The 20,959-nt window shown below is 38.6% G+C and overlaps 1 protein-coding gene and 1 pseudogene across 1 annotated transcript; one reads left to right on the top strand and one right to left on the bottom strand.

The window, feature by feature from the left end:
* The first annotated feature begins 481 nt into the window (after positions 1 to 481).
* LOC115821723 (adhesion G-protein coupled receptor F1-like) lies at positions 482 to 3,545 on the top strand. The gene is made up of 5 exons (XM_030785525.1): positions 482 to 574; positions 829 to 1,002; positions 1,185 to 2,546; positions 2,975 to 3,016; positions 3,426 to 3,545. The coding sequence occupies exons 1-5, from the start codon at positions 482 to 484 to the stop codon at positions 3,543 to 3,545; spliced, it is 1,791 nt and encodes a 596-aa protein (XP_030641385.1).
* Positions 3,546 to 5,958: 2,413 nt separating this feature from the next.
* Positions 5,959 to 20,959, bottom strand: part of LOC115821724 (NACHT, LRR and PYD domains-containing protein 12-like) — a 38,907-nt pseudogene continuing 23,906 nt past the window's right edge.

The following is a 20,959-nucleotide window of genomic DNA, read 5'->3' on the forward strand; positions in this document are numbered from 1 at the left end:
GTAAATGTTTTTCTGCCACACTTCAGGACCCTTGATACCAGCTGAGCAGTGTCTGAGATGGCCACAGCTACTGCAATATATGAGTCACTATAGTTGACTTCATTAGCTTTAGTTTCCAGTTTCTTCAAAGCGATTCAGACATCTCAGCTGGATCAACGGCAACTTGCCTGTGAAATGTTTCTGATGTAGGGCGAGAGTCTGTGCCCCAAAAGAATTCCAGCTGCTCTGGGAGCTAAAGAAAGATCCAACTTAGTACTGGAATGACACAGTGAACAAACTGGCCACTCGATGGATGCCTGTCTTTGCAGTAACAGAAGGAAAGACAATATCATAGCTTAACCAACCAGTAAAAAGATCAGAACTTCCCAAGTGTCATTCTTTTCTTTCCTCTCTAGAATCTGGCTGCTCAGACACATCATATGGAGTTGGAGAAGTAGGCGCCTTAAAGACCATAAACTGTAAAGGGGATAGTGTCGGAACTATGACAGCTAAGTGCAAGCCGGATGGTAAATGGGAAACTATACAGGACAAATGCATCCTGGGTATTATCTATGATCTGCAAAATGAAGCTCAGGTGATTTTCTGAATATCTTGTTGTTAAGTTATTAGGATTTAAAAAGATATTAATAAATATTGAAGTATTCTTTTGTCACCACCACCCCCCCCCACCCCCCACCCCCGCACGCACACACACACACACACACACACACACACACACACACACACACATACATACACACACACACTTGCTTTTTACATTTTATTTTTAAATTAAGTTTGATTCTCATCACCTTTTCTTTTTGTTTTCTTTTTTGATTTATGTTACAGACTTTGAATGCTGAAAAGCTGACAGGTTTTGTTAAGAATCTCAGCAACATCTCTGAGGACAGAAGAGAAAATATAACTGCTTCTCCCCCAACAATTACTGCAATTGTCAACATACTTAACAGCATTTCAAAAGTCCCCAATGCAACTTTTACCGTCAACAAAATCGTTATGCAGGTACACAACTTTCCTTGGTTGTCTCTTAACTCGCTGCCCAAACCAGCATGTAGAATATAATAGTTCACCTGACTTAAGACTGCAAATCTTGGGATCTATGTCCAAACCAGATCCCATTAAGTGACTGTGTTATGAATGTTTATGTGGCCAACAGAATTTTCTTCTTTCTCTTTCCCCCCAAGGATTATCTCTCCACAGTAGATGTCATAACATCAGATGAAACAGTGGAAACCTGGAGGAGTCTGAATACAGACAATGAAACGGAAAGCACCAGCTCTTCACTACTTCAATCTCTGGAAGATATTGGAGACACTCTGTCTAATACCCCGTTTAATGTAACAACTACAAGCTCTGAGCTGAACAGGATCAGTCGTCCATTGAACGTGACGACATTTAACGCAGTATTGGGTGTAAATGATACCACTGAAGTAGACATTCCAAAGATTGAAGTAAGTTACTTCACCATTATGGTGTTCTCTTCTATGCACAATGCCTTGCCTGCTAGAAACACCACCAACGTCAATGACTCCATCATCTCATCGACCGTCAATGGAGATGTGGTTTTAGTCAAGCTAAATAACATGGTCAACAACATCTCCTTTACCTTTGACATCAGGAATGAATCACTGGGAAGTCCTCAGTGTGTCTTCTGGAATTTTGAACTTTTAGATGGAATTGGTGGATGGGATTCCACAGGATGTGAACTGAAGCTAGATCCAGTTGAGACAGGAAAGGTTACCTGTGAATGTAATCACACCACCTCCTTTTCAATTCTCATGTCACCCTTCCCTAGCATCCCAGCCTTATCTTACATCACTTTTATAGGGGTGGGGATTTCCATGCTCAGTTTAGTTTTGTGTCTTATCATAGAGGTTATAGTTTGGAAGCCACTGACCAGAAATGACACGTCTTACGTGCGCCATGTATCTCTAGTTAACATTGCCGTCTCCCTTCTGATTGCTGACATATGGTTCATTATCGGTGCGGCTATAGCAGGCGCGGGAAAAGAAACTCCAGTGGGTCCTTGCAGTGCAGCGACGTTTTTCATCCATTTTTTTTACCTTGCCCTCTTTTTCTGGATGCTGCTCTCAGCGCTGTTTCTCCTCTACCGAACCGTCATGGTCTTCTCCCAGATGTCGAGATCCACCATGATGTCGATTGGCTTCTCGGTAGGATACGGCGCCCCACTCCTTATTGCAGTCATTACCGTGGCAGTGACTGCTCCTGGAGGAGGATACTTCAGAGAGAGAGATGCTTGTTGGCTCAACTGGGACAAAACACAGGCACTGCTGGGTTTTGTCGTACCTGCCCTGATCATCGTGGCCATAAACATCCTCATCATGATTGTGGTCGTGTGCAAGATGCTGAGAAGAGGAGTTGGTGCCGCTACACAGCCAGATGACCAAAATGCCATGGTGGTCATTGCTAGATCTGTAGCGCTCTTGACTCCCATTTTCGGTCTTACCTGGGGATTTGGCATCGGGACCATGGTCAGCTCTGATGTGGGAATTCATGTTGTATTTGCGATCTTAAATTCGCTACAGGTACTCATCTTAACTGCCTCATCTCACTGAAACAGGTGCTAAGTGTTGAAATGTGACTAATGTCTATCTTTACTCTATTTACGTCAAAGACATGAATGTTTGACATGGTAATGCAGGACTCTGTCTATTTGAGGACAGTATTTCTTCACTATTTTAGGTTACTTTTCTTATTTACAGCACGATGTTTCTTATTACAAAATATTTATTTGTCATAGACTAGTGTGCACTTTTATGGGAAGATTCGCGTCCCTCCAGTGTTTTGCTTGCATTTTTTTTTTAATCAAGTAAAGAACATTAACATTTACTGAGGCTGTGTATGAATAAAGGGAGTACTGAACAAACAAAGAAAGGGCAGCACAAAATGGCATCATTCAAGTGTTTTCCAGAACTATATATAACATTCTTGTTTTTGCCTGTTTATTCTGAAGGGTTTTCTTATTTTCATGTTGGGGACGCTTTTGGACAACAGGGTATGTACTGAATTAACTGTCACATACCATGTAGAATTTATTGCATATACACTTGTTGATTAGTTTTAACTGGGAGTTAAGAGTTCGTAAATGTAAAAAAAAAAAGGTCTAGGTGGGGTTTTCCAAAATGGTAAAAAAAAAACAGTCAAACTCTACCCACATCAGTGCATTATTAATGGGACAAGACAGTTTTTGTAAGATGTGTAATGTTGCCACATGCAGTAAAGTAGTTACAAGAAAGACAGATGAACAATGAGTAGAATGCACACTGTTAGTCAATCAGTCAGTTAATTAGTAAATGAGCTGATTAGTTGCTTGTTAACACTTACGAGAATAATCAAACAAAATGTTTTTAAAACATTTAAACAAAGTGGGGCTTGCTGTATTGTATCTTGACCTTTCATTGCAGATCCGAGAGGAACTTGTAAGAGGATTTACAAACAACGGAGACACCAGAGCAGATTCCGGACTGTCATCCACAAATAGGCTGAATTTAATTCAAAGGATCCGAAGAAGACGAAGTAAGTAACTTAGAATTTTACACAAAATTCAAATTGTTTACATTCACGAGCGCACCCACACATACACACACACACACACACACACACACACGCATGCATTTACCCAGCCATAACTTATTGTGAGCTCCCATTTGACTCTACGTCGATTAACCTTCATTTTTAAAGATTAAATATGATAAATTCCTATAAAATGATTATTCAAGTCTGTTCTTTTGAACAGAGAAATAACTCTGTACATCCTTGACACATTCCTACCAATAAGAAGACAGACTATAATGGTCATATGATAGAAATGTAATGATGATGTTGAGAGATTTCTCAATTGACTCACATGTCCTTGGATTTTTGTTTCTTTTTGCTACGTGACTGTGTTCATATTTCCTATTGTTTCTTATGGGAGTAAATCAAATCTGAATGACTTAACAGTATAAGCACAAACATCGACAAGTCTGAAAGATAATTTGTGTTTTGTTGTGTGATTCCTGTAAAGATAATAGTCCTCGTTCAGCTGACATCTGTAAACTAAGTGCTTCTACTTTTATTAACATGTTGATCTATAAATTTCAGATATGTATCATGTTTCAAACACCAGTTCAGGACGTCTTGAGAACTCTGGTGGGTCATATTCATCTGTCAACATATAACACAGCTGGTGTCAAAGGGGGACCTCGACCAGAATTCTCTCTCAAGTCTGTCTTGTAGACATGGCATCTCTAACTGGCAAAACTGAAACAGCGATCTTATATTTTACAGAAAGAAATTAGGAAAAGAATGTAAAGCAACTACAATCTATCTTCACTTCAATTAATTGATTTTGAAATGTAAAGGAGTTATTCAAATTCCAACCCTTGATTCTCAGCAATGTGTATTGAAAATTTTCAGTGAGAATATTTTGCAAAATATGTGAATCAATAAAGAAATTAAAACATTATTAACAATTTGAACTGTTGAATCTGAGAGTTATTGTAATAAATAGCATGAACAAAGTCTGACCCAAGATAAGTAAAGACTTTGAGAGCACCAGACTCATTATAGGGTGACTCAATCAAAAACAACAAAAAGAATGAAAAAAGGAAACTAAATATGAATACAGGAAATACACAGTGGCACGAGAGCAAACTCCAACTCCATACTAAGACTAAGAATCATGATAAGAACAAACCATCCTTTTTCCATCTCCGTACTAAGACTAAGAATGATGATAAGAAACAGAACACAGTCAATACATGGAATAATGATTACAGGATGAATTATAGGATTAATAATACAGTTTGTAACTCAGTGAAACAAGAGAGTTCAGAACCGACTTACTGAGACCAGATGGTATATATACTAGAGGCTAAATGAGAACATGAACATGAAACAGACATATATGATAATAAGGCAGCGAGCTGAATGAGCTGGTCATTAATAAGACAGTGAGGCCGCATGCTGACTGGCCAATCAGAAGTGGGTGGAGATGGAGGCGTGGCAATGGATTGTTTGTGCTGATTTGTGTAAGTACAATGATTCAACACCACCAAGAGGCATAAAATAAACTAATATAAAAAAAGACAGTGTAACAATTAACTGAAAGTAACTGGCACATTACCAAAAATCTCATAAATACAAAAAACTATTAACACATGGAATTACAAAACAAAAACAAACAAACTCCCCATACATTTTAGAAAAGAAAAGAAAATGAAATATGACATAATTTAATGCATGAGAACAGTGGTGAGAGCTGGATGGAGCAGTGCCTCAGTGTGGCTGGGGAGACACCATCGGGTCCTGAGGCTTTCCTTGAATTCTGTGTTGTGTGTCAGAACATGTGTGTGTGTGTGTGTGTGTGTGTGTGTGTGTCCAAGTGGAAATGTAAATAAATGTAAATGGTACAGATGAACATGTGAAAAAGAGAAAAAGAATCTGTGTGTGTGTGCATATTTCAGAGTGTCTATGTGTTTATTTATTTTATATGACACAGAGACACTGAGGAGTCATGAAACCCATAAAACCCAATCCCTGCATAGAGAGGTTCAGTGAATGTGCAGTGGAATGTGTGTAAGTGTGTGAGTGTGTGTGCGTCAAGGGAGACAGTGTAGAAGGACACAGTTCCAGACGACCAGTCCAGATACACTCCTACTCTGTGTGTGTGTGAAGGGTGGTGAGGTATGTCAGTTTCCTGATTACTGTGAATGGCAGAGTAACTGTTAGCAGAGCACCACAGACTCCAGGACTTTTCATTAAATCCAAACCTAGAGTCACCACTCCGTCCTTTCCTCCTGATTCCTTTATATGTCACTGATATATCAGCATTATCTCCACTTCGCTCAGTTTCCCAGTAACAGCGTCCAGTCAGACTCTCTCTACACATGACCTGAGGCCATTTATCAAATCTCTCTGAATGATCAGGATACAACTGATTCTCTCTCACATATGTCACCTTTCTGTTCACCTCAGACAGAGAGAGTTTTGTGTTTACTGTGTTTGGGTCCAGTGTGAGATCACAGGCATCTACAGAGAAGAAGAGAAATTAGAGGAGAAAACATTTCACACACTCTCAACTGTGTGTGTGTGTGTGTGTGTGCGTTTTATGCTTAATCGAGAGTATTATATTATTACATTATTAAATGTTATGTTTATTTCGTAATAAATAATAAATCTCAGGTAAGATGGTGTCGTCTGTCTTTCTGTCTCTCGTCCTGTCTTTAGTGTGTGTTACTGTTGTTTGACCCTTGACCCAGTGTGTTTCCCTCTCGTTACCTGAACCCGTTTCTGACCAGTTTTCCACTTTACTTATTTTATTGACTCACTCAGTAAATGGAATAAATAAACAAAAGCTGTATTTTGGGGGAATTTAGATAAAAGGTCTCTTTTCCATGGGTGAACCAAACTCAGTGTGTGTGTGTGTGTGTGCGTGTGTGTGTGTGTGTGTGTGTGCACTCACATTTTCTTAATCCTGGTTTGATCATGAATTCTCCACCATGGTCCACACTACAAAAACACAAAACAGACAGTGGATGAGTCTCACACATAAACACACACACACACACACACACACACACACAGACTGTACTAACTTAAGTTGACAGTGTTGATTCATCTGTGTAGAGAAATGCTTCACTCCTGAGTCTCCTGGGTGATTGTAGCTCAGATCCAGTTCTCTCAGGTGTGAGGGGTTTGAACTCAGGGCTAAAGCCAGAGAAGAACAACCTTCCTCTGTCACTAAACAACCAGACAACCTACAGAGAGAGAGAGAGAGAGAGAGAGAGAGAGAGAGAGAGAGAGAGAGAGAGAGAGGGAGAGAGAGAGAGAGAGAGAGAGAGAGAGAGAGAGACATACATACAGACAGACAGACAGAGAATATCAATTCAACAACTGGTGTGTGAAGTGTTATTCATTGTAAAGGTTCCACTCTGTTTTGCTGTAAATGTTAACTTTACTAAACTATCACATTTACTAAACTCACAGACCAGTTACTAACATTAGTTTTAAAGATATTGGAGGAACTTCATTTACTTTTATTATCAGTATGTCTCATACACAACAGTACTCTAATAACCATACTATACATCAACCTGGTCTCATTTTCATATGAATATAGTCATTCTAAATACTGTATTTAAGTTCCTGACTAATACTGACCTCAGTATCTCCAGTTTACAGTGTGGATTCTTCAGTCCCACACAGAGAAACTTCACTCCTGAATCCTGAAGGTCATTGTTACTCAGGTCCAGTTCTCTCAGGGGACAGTTTACTGACTGTAGAACTGAGGCTATAGATGAACAGGACTGTTCAGTGAATTTACAGAGAGCAAGTCTGGAGAGAAAGAGAGAGAGAGAGAGAGAGAGAGAGAGAGAGAGAGAGAGAGAGAGAGAGAAAAGTTTTATCCCACTGAGGTTTAGCTGACCAGAATTTTCCATGAGATCAAACTCCTGTTAAGAGTCAGAACATCTTCCTGTCTTGCAGTAAACACTGTCACATCATCAGCGATAAAACATTTTTAGTTTCAAGTTTTCAAGTTTATTTAAAGCCCGATATCAGTATCTCAAAGGGCTTCACAGGCCCACAGGTTTACAGCAAACAAAATTGGATGACACCCTGAATTAATCCTTATAACAGGCAAAAAAAAACTCCCTGCAGTGTAACAGGGGAAAAAATGGAAGAAATCTTGAGAGGGACCACAGAGAGAGGAGACGCCTTCATGGCCAGACAGGTGTGCAATAGTCTCCTGCTATTGGAAACCCCTTAAGGTCCCATCTCAGTTTCCACAGAAGAGACTCAATAGTGGGGCTGTATAACTGCCCTGAGAGTGGATAACCTGCCATTTTTCAGCTCCTGACTAATACTGACCTCAGTATCTCCAGTTTACAGTGTGGATTCTTCAGTCCCACACAGAGAGACTTCACTCCTGAATCCTGAAGGTCATTGTTACTCAGGTCCAGTTCTCTCAGGGGACAGTTTACTGACTGTAGAACTGAGGCTATAGATGAACAGGACTGTTCAGTGAGTTTACAACCAGCAAGTCTGGAGAGAGAGAGAGAGAGCGAAAACAATGAGCATAAAACATAAGCATTCACTCATTTGAGAGTTAAAAATTGCACAGATTGTTTAACAAAAAGGTGTGAAATGTTGTGAAAAAAATTCCTAAAACACACAGTATGATATTTTTGGGCACCAGACAAGTGCAAATTGTAATTGACTGTACAGCGTAAATGTAGAGACAAATGAAAATTAAAAATTTAAACGGGAAATAAGCTATCAAAAAGGAGAGCACTTACAAAACCGTCAGTCAAATTACTATAAAAAGGACTAGCCATGTTCCACACAGAACAAAAGCAAGACAGACACCGGCTGTGTCCGAAATGGCATACTGGTGTACTGCATAGAGGCCCAGTATACACTGTGTATTGCACACTACTTCTCAGCGTTGTATACAGTATGGTATGCAATTATGAACACTTTCGTGTAGTGTACTACACGTTTGCTATCGGTTGGGGTATTTGTTGTGTTAATAATGAACAACACGCGACTAAAACAAATATCTATCAAAAGTAACCCTATAAGAAAGCATATGAGGACTTATTACACCAAAATATGCAACTGATACATTTATATTCGGGACTGCAGCTGGAGTTGAAGTTGAAGCCGCCTCTATTGCTGTCTGCCTTGTTTTTTTAAATTTTTGACAGTTGCAAATAACCGCGTTGCATCATGGGCTGCATTAACTGAAGAAGTGAGCCCCGGTTGGAAACGGCAAATTTTCGCGAGAGTAGTTCATTATCCGGATAACTGTGGTGTACTGCAAAATTTAATTTTTCATGCACTGCATACTACTTACTCCTTTTACGTCAAGATCAGAATACGAGTGGTATGTAGTATGCCATTTCGGACACAGCCACCCTGTTTACTGGCTAACTCATTAGCCATATGTAACCCTCATAAATAGCCACAGCAGTACTCATGCAAATAAGGGTTAACCACATTGGTAAGAACAGGCAGGATCTATGCAAATGAGCTGCGCGCCATTAAGTTTCATTCCTGCAAGTATTTCTTTACTGGCTGCACCGTTGTCTAATAGGTGAGCCTATGTCCTCATGTTTCATGTTTAAACTTTTAATGTACAAGGTAAGTTGTGTTAAATGTACGGTACTGCAAGTTTATTGCATTTGTATGAATGCGGCGTATTGAATATTAATTGTGCGGCTGTGTATAAAATATCTGCACGCTAGCCTCTTTGTGCTTTGGCAGGTTCATCGTTAACTATGCGTTAGTGTATTTTAAAATCGGGGATTATGAAGTGCCGTGCCATTTGAGTTGTGCGCGTACACTTAAACTATTATGTGTGGTGCTGATGCAAGTTGTGTGCGTATGTGTGTATGCGTGTGTGTGTTAAAATAAGCTGCGCACCATTAAGTTCCATTAAGCACCATTAAGTCTGATAGGACCGAGGTCGTCTGTGGAGGCTCTGCATATCGGCGCCGAGTGAGGACTACGCTTCAGTCGTTCGTGACGCGGTGTGTGTGCGTGACTTTGGGACATCGCTGCACCGTAGGGGAGTGTGTGTGTGACTGCAATTGAGTTTTTGTGGAAGGATGGAACATTCAAGTTATATGTGATGCGACTACGTACTACGAACCGGTTTGCAACTCACCACATTAAAAAAAGAACAAAATCCTCCTTAGGTATTAAGGCATATCACTTAGTTTTGCACAACGAGGCCTGTAAGGGGGTTTACTTTCATTTCCTTGCTTGTACTTTCTTTTCAATGCATTACATGCTGTTTAATTTTTTTTCTTCTTACAAATACTGAATGAACATTCATCCTCCCTGAAATCAGTGGTTTGTGCTCAGCTTTTATTATATAGCAAATTTTAAGAGGAATACACAGCCCTGACAGAACCACACCCACTACTCAAAGCAACCCCTCTCCTATAATAAAAAAGTTAAGGGTTACACATAGAAATATCAAAAGAACAGTTTGTGAATTTGATGACAAGTAGGCTATGGTTACTTGCACAAGAAGAAGCTCACATTTACCGCATTAAATTACAATCATTTCACTTACCGATGAAAAAGTTATCCTAATTGTCTAATTGTTGAGTTATTTGCCGTCAAAGTGAAATGAAATTTTCAAGTGTGTCTATCGCCACTCAGTAAGAGAGCGTGTGAATAGATAGTCAGAGGTTAATTGCAATATTGTATCCATTTGTACTTCTCCAACCTTCTGTAGGCTTTCAAAGACTCTCCAGTGTAGGACGAGGGAAAGTTGATCAACTGTAAATGTCTGGATACTTCAGGCCTGGAACGTTACCCGCTCCGGCTGTTTCAGTACTCGTGAAAAACACCCCAGGGGCATTATTGTTATAGCATATAGTAGGCTATAGTGTATTAGTATATTGTTACAGTCACAGTAATGTTTAAAGTTTTGCAATATAGCATTCAATGTCCTTGGAATTAAAGTGCGCAGTGAACTCCGACGGCCATTCATTTTTGCTCAGCTTTTCCTACCAACATGGCGGTGTTTTGATTTCGACTGTTCAATGCCGGATTGCATGACGTCAACTACCAGAGCTCTATAAGCATCTGTTTTGTCTAGACTGTCCGAATATTTGTTTTGTTTGGGGGAAAAAAAATTATATGCATAGAACAAGTTGCTCCATTCAGAATTACTGACCTCAGTGTTTCCAGTTGACAGTTTGGATTCTTTAGTGCAGCACAGAGCATCATCACTCCTGAATCCTGAAGATCAGTGTTGCTCAGGTCCAGTTCTCTCAGGGGGCAATTCACTGACTTCAGAGCTGAGGCGATAGTTTCACAGGACTGCGGAGTGAGTTTACAGTCTCTGAGTCTACAAAGGGAGAAGGAAAACAAAACACTGACTTTTTAAAGAATAAAATTATCCTATAAATCACTTCTAGGGTTGGACTTTGGTGACATTTTATCATGACATTATTACAAATGTTAATCTAGACAAATGGTTGTTTTATTGAAATTTTGAGCTTGTATCCATCATCCAAATTCAAATATTGAAATATTGCATTTGTAGCTACTCTATAAACACAGCATTTTCAAGGAAGCATCTGAAATATATACAATACTATATTATTCACTCAGTGTTAAAAACATCACTTTTGATGAGTAGATAAATAACAATGTGTGATGTTTCTCTCAGATCTCTGTTTCCCGTTCAGAATATGTTTAATCAAATCAGCTTTGACGAGACTTTCATCAAAGTATCATTGGCTCTTTGTAACTGGGTGTATAGATGAATTATTATAATTAAATGCATTACATTATATGTATTCCACAAACACATACCAAAATATGACTAGGGAATTCCCACCATTTTTCTTCAAATAAAGCTACTAAAGAGTGGGTGCAGGAGACTAAATGCAGTTTGTTGTTAAAATATAAATATTTGATTTATCAGAATGCAATACTTTAAGTGTTTGAGTTAGACAACGGTGATTTACATGGTTAATTGATTTAAAAGGATGTAGAAGCAATATTTGCAGGATTTACAAGTTGATTTATTTACAGTTCATATTTACAGTAATGCAATAAGTCAGTTGTTTGATTACCTTCACTTAAAAGGTGCGTGAATAATTTAAAATGCATATGATTTCATTTGTGTTGCATTTGTAATATTTTGGAAATAATTGATTGGGATTACTGCTTTCAGTAACTACGGGCCCCTTTGATTGCTTTATTGATTGCTATACAAGAGTAGAGTAGGGTTAAGTTAGGCAAGGGGAGACAGTTTTTTTACCTCTCTTGCCTTCTCTCTGAATAATCTTTTTTGGATAACTTTATGTGGACAGTTGTTCTGTATCAGATTTTTTCACATGTTGAAGTAAACAGTTTAACTTTACCGAGTGGTCCTGTGAATAGTTTTTGGATGTGGAATTAGAAAAAGGTATTCATTAGTGTGCCAAACTAAGGCTCCATTCATTGGAAACTTGCAGTGGGTATCTTTAGAAAAAGTGAAACTGAAAACTCACTGAGCTTTTCTGCAGCACCTCACAGCTGGGACCAGTCTCCTACGACCCTCATCTGATGTGTTGTATTTCTTCAGGTCAAACTCATCCAGCACCTCCTCTGACATCAGAAACATGTAGGCCAGTGCCGTGCAGTGTGCAAGTGAGAGTTCAGTTGTGTAATTTTCAGACTTGACAAAAGCTTGAATTTCTTCATGGAGAGAGTGATCATTCATTTCAGTCAGGCAGTGCAGTAGATTGATCCATCTCTCAGGCAGGACACCATCTTTATTTAACTGTTTGATGTAATGGCTTATTTCCTTGATGCTGTCCTGGTTGTTCTGTGTGTGTGTCAGCAGGCCTTGTAGGAGTTTCTGGTTGGACTCCAGTGAGATGCCATGAAGGAAGCGGACAAAGAGGTCGAGATTTCCATCCTTACTCTCCAAAGATTTATCCACAGCTTTCTTCAGCAACTCATCCAAGGGAACATTGTTTGGCTCCGCTCTGGTCTTTCCCGGCAGAAAGTACTCCAGTGCCTCCATGTTCTTGTTTACATAGCAGAAAAACATATAGAGAGCAGCAAAGAACTCTTGAACACTCAGATGCACAAAGCAGTAGACCTTCTTCTGACGAAGCACAGATTCCTCCTTAAAGATCTCAGTACAAATCCCAGAGTACACTGTGGCCTCACTCACATCAAGGCCACATTCTCTCAGATCCTCTTCATAAAACATGATATTTCCCTTTAGCAACTGATTAAAAGCCAGCTTTGCAAGTTTCAGAAAGATCTCCTTGCTTGATTCCAGAACATTCTTTGAGCCTGTCTCAACTTTCTCCTCATACTTCTGCTTCTTCATTTTAGTCTGAATGAGCAGGAAGTGTGTGTACATCTCAGTCAGAGTTTTAGGGATCTCTTTAACATTGTCTTGACGCAGCATTTCCTGAAGCACAGTGGCTGAAATCCAACAGAACACTGGAATGTGACACATGATGTGGAGACTCACTGATGTCTTGATGTGTGAGCTGATTCTGTTGGCTTGGCTCTCATCACTGACTCTTTTTCTGAAGTATTCCTCTTTCTGTGAATCACTGAATCCTTGGACTTCTGTCACACGACTGATGAACTGAGAGGGGATCTGATTGGCTGCTGCTGGTCTGGAAGTTATCCAGATGAGTGCAGAGGGAAGAAGATTTCCTTGAATGAGGTTTGATATCAGTATATTCACTGATGACATTCTGGTCACATCACACAGCCTCTCAGAAAACTCCAGCTGAAGTCGACTCTCATCTAAACCATCAAAGATGAATAGCATTTTACAGTCATTATATTTCTTTGGATCCAAGTCTTTCAGCTCTGGGTGAAACTCTAGCAGGAGTCCATGAAGACTGAACTGATCATCTTTAACCAAGTTCAGCGCTCGGAAAGGAAGAACCAGCATGAAATCAATGTCCTGATTGGTCCTTCCTTCTGCCCAGTCCAGAATGAACTTCTGCACAGAGACTGTTTTTCCAATTCCAGCGATGCCCTTGGTGAGTACAGTTCTGATTTCTGCCTTTTGTCTGTCCCTTCCAGGTTCTTGACTCGACAAGGCTTTTTTCTGTTCTTTAGTTCTGTTGGTTGACAAGGGTTTGAAGATGTCATTGCAGCTGATTGGTTTGTCTTGAAAACCCCTTTTCCTGGATCCTGTTTCAATCTGTAAAACCTCATGTTTCTCTTTCACTCCTTCACTCTCTCCCTCTGTGATGTAGAGCTCTGTGTAAATGCTGTTGAGGAGGGTTTGGTTTTCTTTCAGTGCAACACCTTCATATAAGCACTCATACTTCTTTTTCAGGGTGGTTTTATGACCTCCAGTGATTCTCAGCAGGACATCATCTGACTCAGACATAGACGTGTTGTGTTGGACGTTTTGGCAACACCCAGCCTGATCCTCAGTTAGGTCTGTCTTCCCACTGCAGAGAGAGAGAGAGAGCGAGAGAGAGTGAGTTGAAAGTATTAACAATAATTGTATTGTGGAAGAGTCATTTTTCATGTAAAGAGAAAAAATTAAACCCTGTGAAAAGTTATACATACATGCACACATACACAAATAAACACATAAGGAACTGAAACACACTAAAAAGAAGAAAAAAAAAGAAAACCCCAAAACAAATCATCAAGGGAGAGAAGAGTCAGCCCAACTATAGAGCAGAAATTAAATTGACATTGATAGAGAGAGAGAAAGAGAGAGTAAGAAAGAAAGAGCAACATATTCACAAACCCTGGATGCATCTGAACAGTCAAAAAAATTACGTCCTAAGTCCTTTCCTAACTACTTTTCCTTGGCCTCGATGGAAAACGTCATGAGGTTAAGGAAAGATGGTGAGGAGAATTCACAAGGACTTACAAAAAGACAACCGAGATGCTAAGAGAATCCCACTGCACTTACACTAGACTACATAATTATACATCAGCAGATGTTATTGGCATGGGTCTGCCGTGGTGAAACTACAACGTTCCGAAGATGGACTACTAAAAGCGCATCTTAGATACGTCACTCCATGCGTTCTTACCATGTTTCACCAGTCACAAAAGTGAAACGAAATGGTTGTCACATTGAGAATGGTAGCTCATGCTCAGCCTCCTGTCTGCTCATATTTATCGACATGAATTCCAGTTAGTGTGATTGAAGTGAAATAATTGTTACATTTATACGAGTTAAGCATGACATGTTTGGGCTTCAAATCTACTATTGCACATCTCGTTATTCTTAAATTACAAACACACTGAATTAAAAATATCATCTGGCTAAAAACATCTCATATTGCTTGCTTCAAGTTTTTCAAGTTTTTTTAAATTGTCATGTATTAATAAAAATGCAGACATCATTATCATATTGTCGGTCATGTTTGTTTTCATGAATGGCTGAACATTGCTGCCACAAGGAGTTGTGGGATGGCAGTATCTCCTTTCCTTTCATAAAGCATGATCCAATGTACCCTATGCAAAAGGAGCATGATCCAGTGTACCCTATGCTAAAGGAGGTAGAAAGGAAGCACTGAACCACCTTTGCTTAACGTTTAGAGAATTTGAACAATTCTAATCATGGCTGCCACTTAGATACTTCTGGGTCATTTCACTCAGTTGGGAACCTTCCTAAGCAAAAAAGATTATTCGAATGCACCCCCAATGTCAGATATAAAAGGACTTCAGTGTTTGGCCTGTCACACCATCATACCCCTCTCATACAATCAACCAATCAGCATTCAGTGTGGCTGGACCATTGATCACTGGTCTAAACTACTAATCACTCAGTCTTTGACTGCACCTGTTTTCTGTCAATTATTTCTTCAGTGTCAATGAATTTATAACACCTTGTGTTTCTCTGTCAATTATCTCTTCAGTTTCAGTGTATTTATAATACCTTGTGTTTCTCTGTTAATTATCTCCTCAGTTTCAGTGTATTTATGACACCTTGTTTTTCTCTGTTCACTTTGAGAAGCCTTCTTGGTAATGCTTTATTTTACAGTCTGCTAATTACCAGGTATTAACAAGGTAATTAGATGGTAATAAACTACAGTTATTAGGGTAGGAAGTACTAAATAATCTCCTGGTAAGTACATAGAAACCTACTGGAAACTATATGGCAACAACAGTAACCCTAACTCTGACCCTAACCCTAACCCAAAACCTTACCCTGACACAATCCTAACCCCAACCCTAACTCAGATATATAGTTTCCTAGTAGGTTCCCATGTATGTTCTAGATAATAACTCTAATAGGTACTTTCCAAATGACTATAGTTTGTTGCCATCTAGCATATTTCTATGTACTTACCAGGGAATTATTTAGTACTAGTATTCTTTTGGACTTTCCTAATCACTGTGTTTTTCTTACTATCTCCTTTCCTAGTGAACTGGTAATTAGCAGACTGTAAAATAATGCGTTACAGCCTTCTCTTTCTTTTAGTGTCTGAGCCTTTTCGTATGTGTATATTCTTCCTAGTTTGTTACAACTGCCCTCTTCTTCTTCTTAGTGCTTATCTTCATTCTCGAGAGTGTTTCTTTAGAACACACCTGTCCCCCAATGCCTAACCTCCCTTCCCTAGAGAAAAAAAAAAACAAAAAAAAAAAAAAAAACCTTTGTCTTGTATTTCTGTTTGTAAAAGTATTCCAGGGGCGCAATGCGAAGGGGCAATTCGACGCTCAGTCTTATTATGATCTCTGTTGAAGGTATTAGAAATCCGACTGATGCACCAATTGTAAGTCGCTTTGGTAAAAAGCGTCTGCCAAATGACTAAATTGTAATTGTAAATTGTTTCTTGTTCTTTACAGTTGGTAAATAAAATAACTTTACACATGCATGTTGTCAGTCTTAGTTACAGTCTCATTAACTCTCACTGTGGTGTGTCATTCAAACAGACTTTGTGTTAGTCACTCTGAACTCTCTAAACAAGTCAAAGAACCGGTGTCAACTCACCAGGAACAAAGAAAAAACCCTTATATCTACAAAAAGATTGATGTTCTTTCTTTTCTATTTTACCATTTATTCTATGATCCAACCATCTCTCTTTTCTTCTTCAACCCTTAATTCTTACTTTCCATCCACCTTCCCTATACTCTTTCCTCTCTCCATCCCTAATGTCGCCTGTTACATTATTTAAACTACTCTACAACATTGACCACATCACATCAATTACTGTCAAATTAACATTATATAAAAACAGTGTTTTAAGATTATTTGAATCATTATCTTAAAGCTACCAGGTATGACCCAATACAACATTTACATTCTTGACCACAAAGAATGGTCAGGAATGTAAGTGGAAGGACAAGGACCGTCCATGATCTAACACATTAACCTTCCGATGTATGTGGAATGATGGGAGATGAGAGGGGTGGGGATTCCGCAGGAAGGAAGCACGTTGCATGATGGTTTGACACTTAATCTAATCATAACCAGATACTCTCTTACATAACGTTGTCATTGTTGGGGGATTTTGTTATTTTCATTAATCAAGAAATATGTACAATAAGACATAGGCCTACTTTATTTTATTTATTTATTTATTTGTTTATTGGGAAAGTTGGGGGGTTGGGGGGGGGGGGGGCGGTGGAGGGGAGGATTCTGCCAGTGTTGAGGGGGAGCGTGTCCCTCTCTTTTCAACGCCTCTGATTGTACAGGTTATCCCATGATCCCCCTATCCTCCCACTGCCCTTTTATCTTTCCATCCGTCCATCCACACTCACTCTCACCTTATTTACACTGCTCTACACTGTCTGCACTACACTCTCCTCTGACCGATCTATATACTCTTTATTCAATATACACTCATTACCAATTACAACACTACTAATCCCATATTCCCTCTTTTCTATTCTTCTGCTCATCCATCCATTCCACTAATATAGCTACTAAACAACCATGACTCACAACAAACTCTGTTAAAACACATGCATATACACATGCACAAAACACATACATACATGTCTGAAAGCTACATAGGAATCCTGTTACTCTTACTCTTACTTTCCTTTTAATTCTCAATTTCCATCCACCTTTCCTCTCTCCATCCACAACAATATAACCTCCTCTTATATGATTTAAAGTGTATTACAATATCAATTGTTTCATAACTAACATAAAACATCTGTTGAACAGTCTTGGATGTGACAGACCTCTGAATCTTAGTGAAATGTTAAATCTTTTAAACTTTTTTGTTCAGATTGGTGAGAAATAATCACAGTTTATTAAGTAAACAACAGACTTGATCAAACAGACTCACCTTGGATCAAAGAACACTCTCTCTCCACTGAAGTTTTCAAGTTCTCTCATGGATTTGTTACTCTTCATAGACACACAGCTGGGCACTGGAGAACCTGCTCTCTGTGCCCTGTGGTCAACAGTGTCCCCCACCTCTGTGTCTCCATGACGACTCCTTTTAGAGGCAGGGCCCCCTTCCTCACTGTCTGTTATGAGACTCATTTTAGATTCAGTGTTCTCCTCTTCACCTCCTTCACACAGACTCTACAGGTGCTGATCTCCTCCTCACAAACTCATGTCACTTATAATTCTGTGGACGAACAAAAACAGGCACATTGCAAACCATACTCAATTACGTGTATATGGTTAATGTTAATATTATAGTTTACCATGTGTATATGGTTAATGTTCATATTATAGTTTACTATGTTCATATGGTTAATGTTAATATTATAGTTTACCATGTGTATATGGTTAATGTTAATATTATAGTTTACTATGTGCATATGGTTAATGTTAATATTATAGTTTACTATGTGCATATGGTTAATGTTAATATTATAGTTTACTATGTTCATATGGTTAATGTTAATATTATAGTTCACTATGTGTATATGGTTAATGTTAATATTATAGTTTACTATGTTCATATGGTTAATGTTAATATTATAGTTTACCATGTGTATATGGTTAATGTTAATATTATAGTTTACTATGTGTATATGGTTAATGTTCATATTATAGTTTACTATGTGCATATGGTTAATGTTAATACTATAGTTTACTATGTGCATATGGTTAATGTTAATATTATAGTTTACTATGTTCATATGGTTAATGTTAATATTATAGTTTACTATGTGTATATGGTTAATGTTAATATTATAGTCTACTATGTGCATATGGTTAATGTTAATATTATAGTTTACTATGTGCATATGGTTAATGTTAATATTATAGTTTACTATGTTCATATGGTTAATGTTAATATTATAGTTTACTATGTGCATATGGTTAATGTTAATATTATAGTCTACTATGTGCATATGGTTAATGTTAATATTATAGTTTACTATGTGCATATGGTTAATGTTAATATTATAGTTTACTATGTTCATATGGTTAATGTTAATATTATAGTTTACTATGTGTATATGGTTAATGTTAATATTATAGTCTACTATGTGCATATGGTTAATGTTAATATTATAGTTTACTATGTTCATATGGTTAATGTTAATATTATAGTTTACTATGTGCATATGGTTAATGTTAATATTATAGTCTACTATGTGCATATGGTTAATGTTAATATTATAGTTTACTACGTGCATATGGTTAATGTTAATATTATAGTTTACTATGTGTATATGGTTAATGTTAATATTACAGTCAGATCTTCCGTTAAACAGCTCTGCAGTGTGGATTTACAATACATATAGACTAACACAGTATGTTTTAGTGAAACATGTTTGTTATTCAGTAATATAGAACACTGAGTTTGTTTTCTTTGTTTTGTATATCGATATATGTATATCCAAACTGAATGTGGCAGTCTAAAGAAACACTCCACATGTTCGACTCTTTGAGCTATTCAGATTTCTAAAAACATTGAATTGTTGTTAATTCACGTCGTGAATTCAGTGGATCCACGTAGGACCTGGTCCCAATAAGACGAACGGGGGCGGGAATCAAGTGGTGACGAAGGTCATCCAGCTGTTTCACATTTCAGGCTATGTAGCAGAAGTAAAATTAACCTGGCCAACAATATTATGATGTGTTTATCCTTATAAGGCAAATCTGAATTAACCTAGGGCCTATTTAACTAGAGTTATACACTGTCTTTTATAGAGGAAGCATTCGATTCAACTGTGTTTCTGTAGCCTTTGTAGCATATTCCAGAAGCTTTTTATTCTACAGGTTCTACAAGCAAGTCAGTGCATTCAGTGGGTTGTTTCAGAGTCATTAGGCTCTGTAAATGCATTGTTGCAACAATACAACAATGCATTGACATTAAAAAGAAAATATACTTTTGAATACTTAAGTATTTTTAAAAGCAAGTACTCCAGTACTTTAACTCAAGTAAAAATGGAACAACTTTTACTTGTATAGGAGTAATATTTGACCGGGAGTATCTATGATTTAACTCAAGTAATGGAGTTGTGTACTTTGTCCAACTCTGGCCGTTTCATCATATGGAGACACTGTCAGAGTGATCTGAGAGACATCCAGACAACTGGCTTCCTGTCAGATTTGTTTTATTTAGGTTTTTGTACAAAAAACCCATTTGGATCAGGAGCATGTGCGCAGCGTCTCTCCTTAGCTCCTTTGGTTGGCAACACTCCTCACCACATTTGTAACTCAATGGACTTCGTGAACAAGGTTCGAGGACTAAATCTGGACCCAGATGAAACCATGGTGTCCTATGATGTTACCTCATTGTTCACATGCATCCCTACCACAGAAGCAGTGCAAACGGTAAAGCAACGACTGTCACAGGACAACGCTCTCAAGAATAGGACCAACCTCAACCCAGACCAGATATGTGAACTGCTGGACCTATGTCTGAACACCATGTACTTCCAGTACAACAATGGGTTCTACAAACAAAAGCATGGCTGCACCATGGGCTCACTAGTGTCTCCCATTGTGGCTAATCTCTACATGGAAGAAGTAGAAAGCAGAGCCCTGAGGTCCTTCAGAGGAACAACACCAAGCCACTGGTTCAGATATGTGGACGACACTTGGGTCAAAATTAAAACCTGGGAAGTGGAAGCTTTCACAGAATACATGAACTCAACATCAAGTTCACATGAGAGGACGTCAGGAACAACAGCTTGGCCTTCTTGGACTGTGCCGTGCAAACTGAAGAAGACATGAGCCTCCACATCCAAGTATACAGGAAACCCACTCATACAGACCACTACTTACTCTTCCACTCTCACCACCCTCTTGAACATAAGCTTGGGGTTATCAGAACCCTACAACACTGAGCCGATAACGTGCTTACAAGCGTCCAGGCATGAGAGAAGGAGCACCAACCCCAACTGGACTTTTGTGTAAACAGCCACAAGATCCAGGAGGAACAACAGCACTACCATATGTGTCTGGAGTATCGGAAAAACTCAGGAGGATCTTCAACAAGCACCACATCCCTGTGATCTTAAAAACCCAGTGATCTTAGCCCATCCGAAAGACCGCACACCCAAAAACAAGAAA

Source organism: Chanos chanos, chromosome 9 (genome assembly GCF_902362185.1).
Source record: "Chanos chanos chromosome 9, fChaCha1.1, whole genome shotgun sequence".
Classification (NCBI taxonomy): Eukaryota; Metazoa; Chordata; class Actinopteri; order Gonorynchiformes; family Chanidae; genus Chanos; species Chanos chanos.

What these genes read in the sequence shown, in the direction of transcription:
- LOC115821723 (XM_030785525.1), top strand. Translation starts at nt 482, where the DNA reads ATGACAGCTAAGTGCAAGCCGGATGGTAAATGGGAAACTATACAGGAC. An exon ending in ATCTGCAAAATGAAGCTCAG is followed by an intron (nt 575 to 828) that starts GTGATTTTCTGA and finishes TTTATGTTACAG; the next exon opens with ACTTTGAATGCTGAAAAGCT. An exon ending in CGATCTTAAATTCGCTACAG is followed by an intron (nt 2,547 to 2,974) that starts GTACTCATCTTA and finishes TTTATTCTGAAG; the next exon opens with GGTTTTCTTATTTTCATGTT.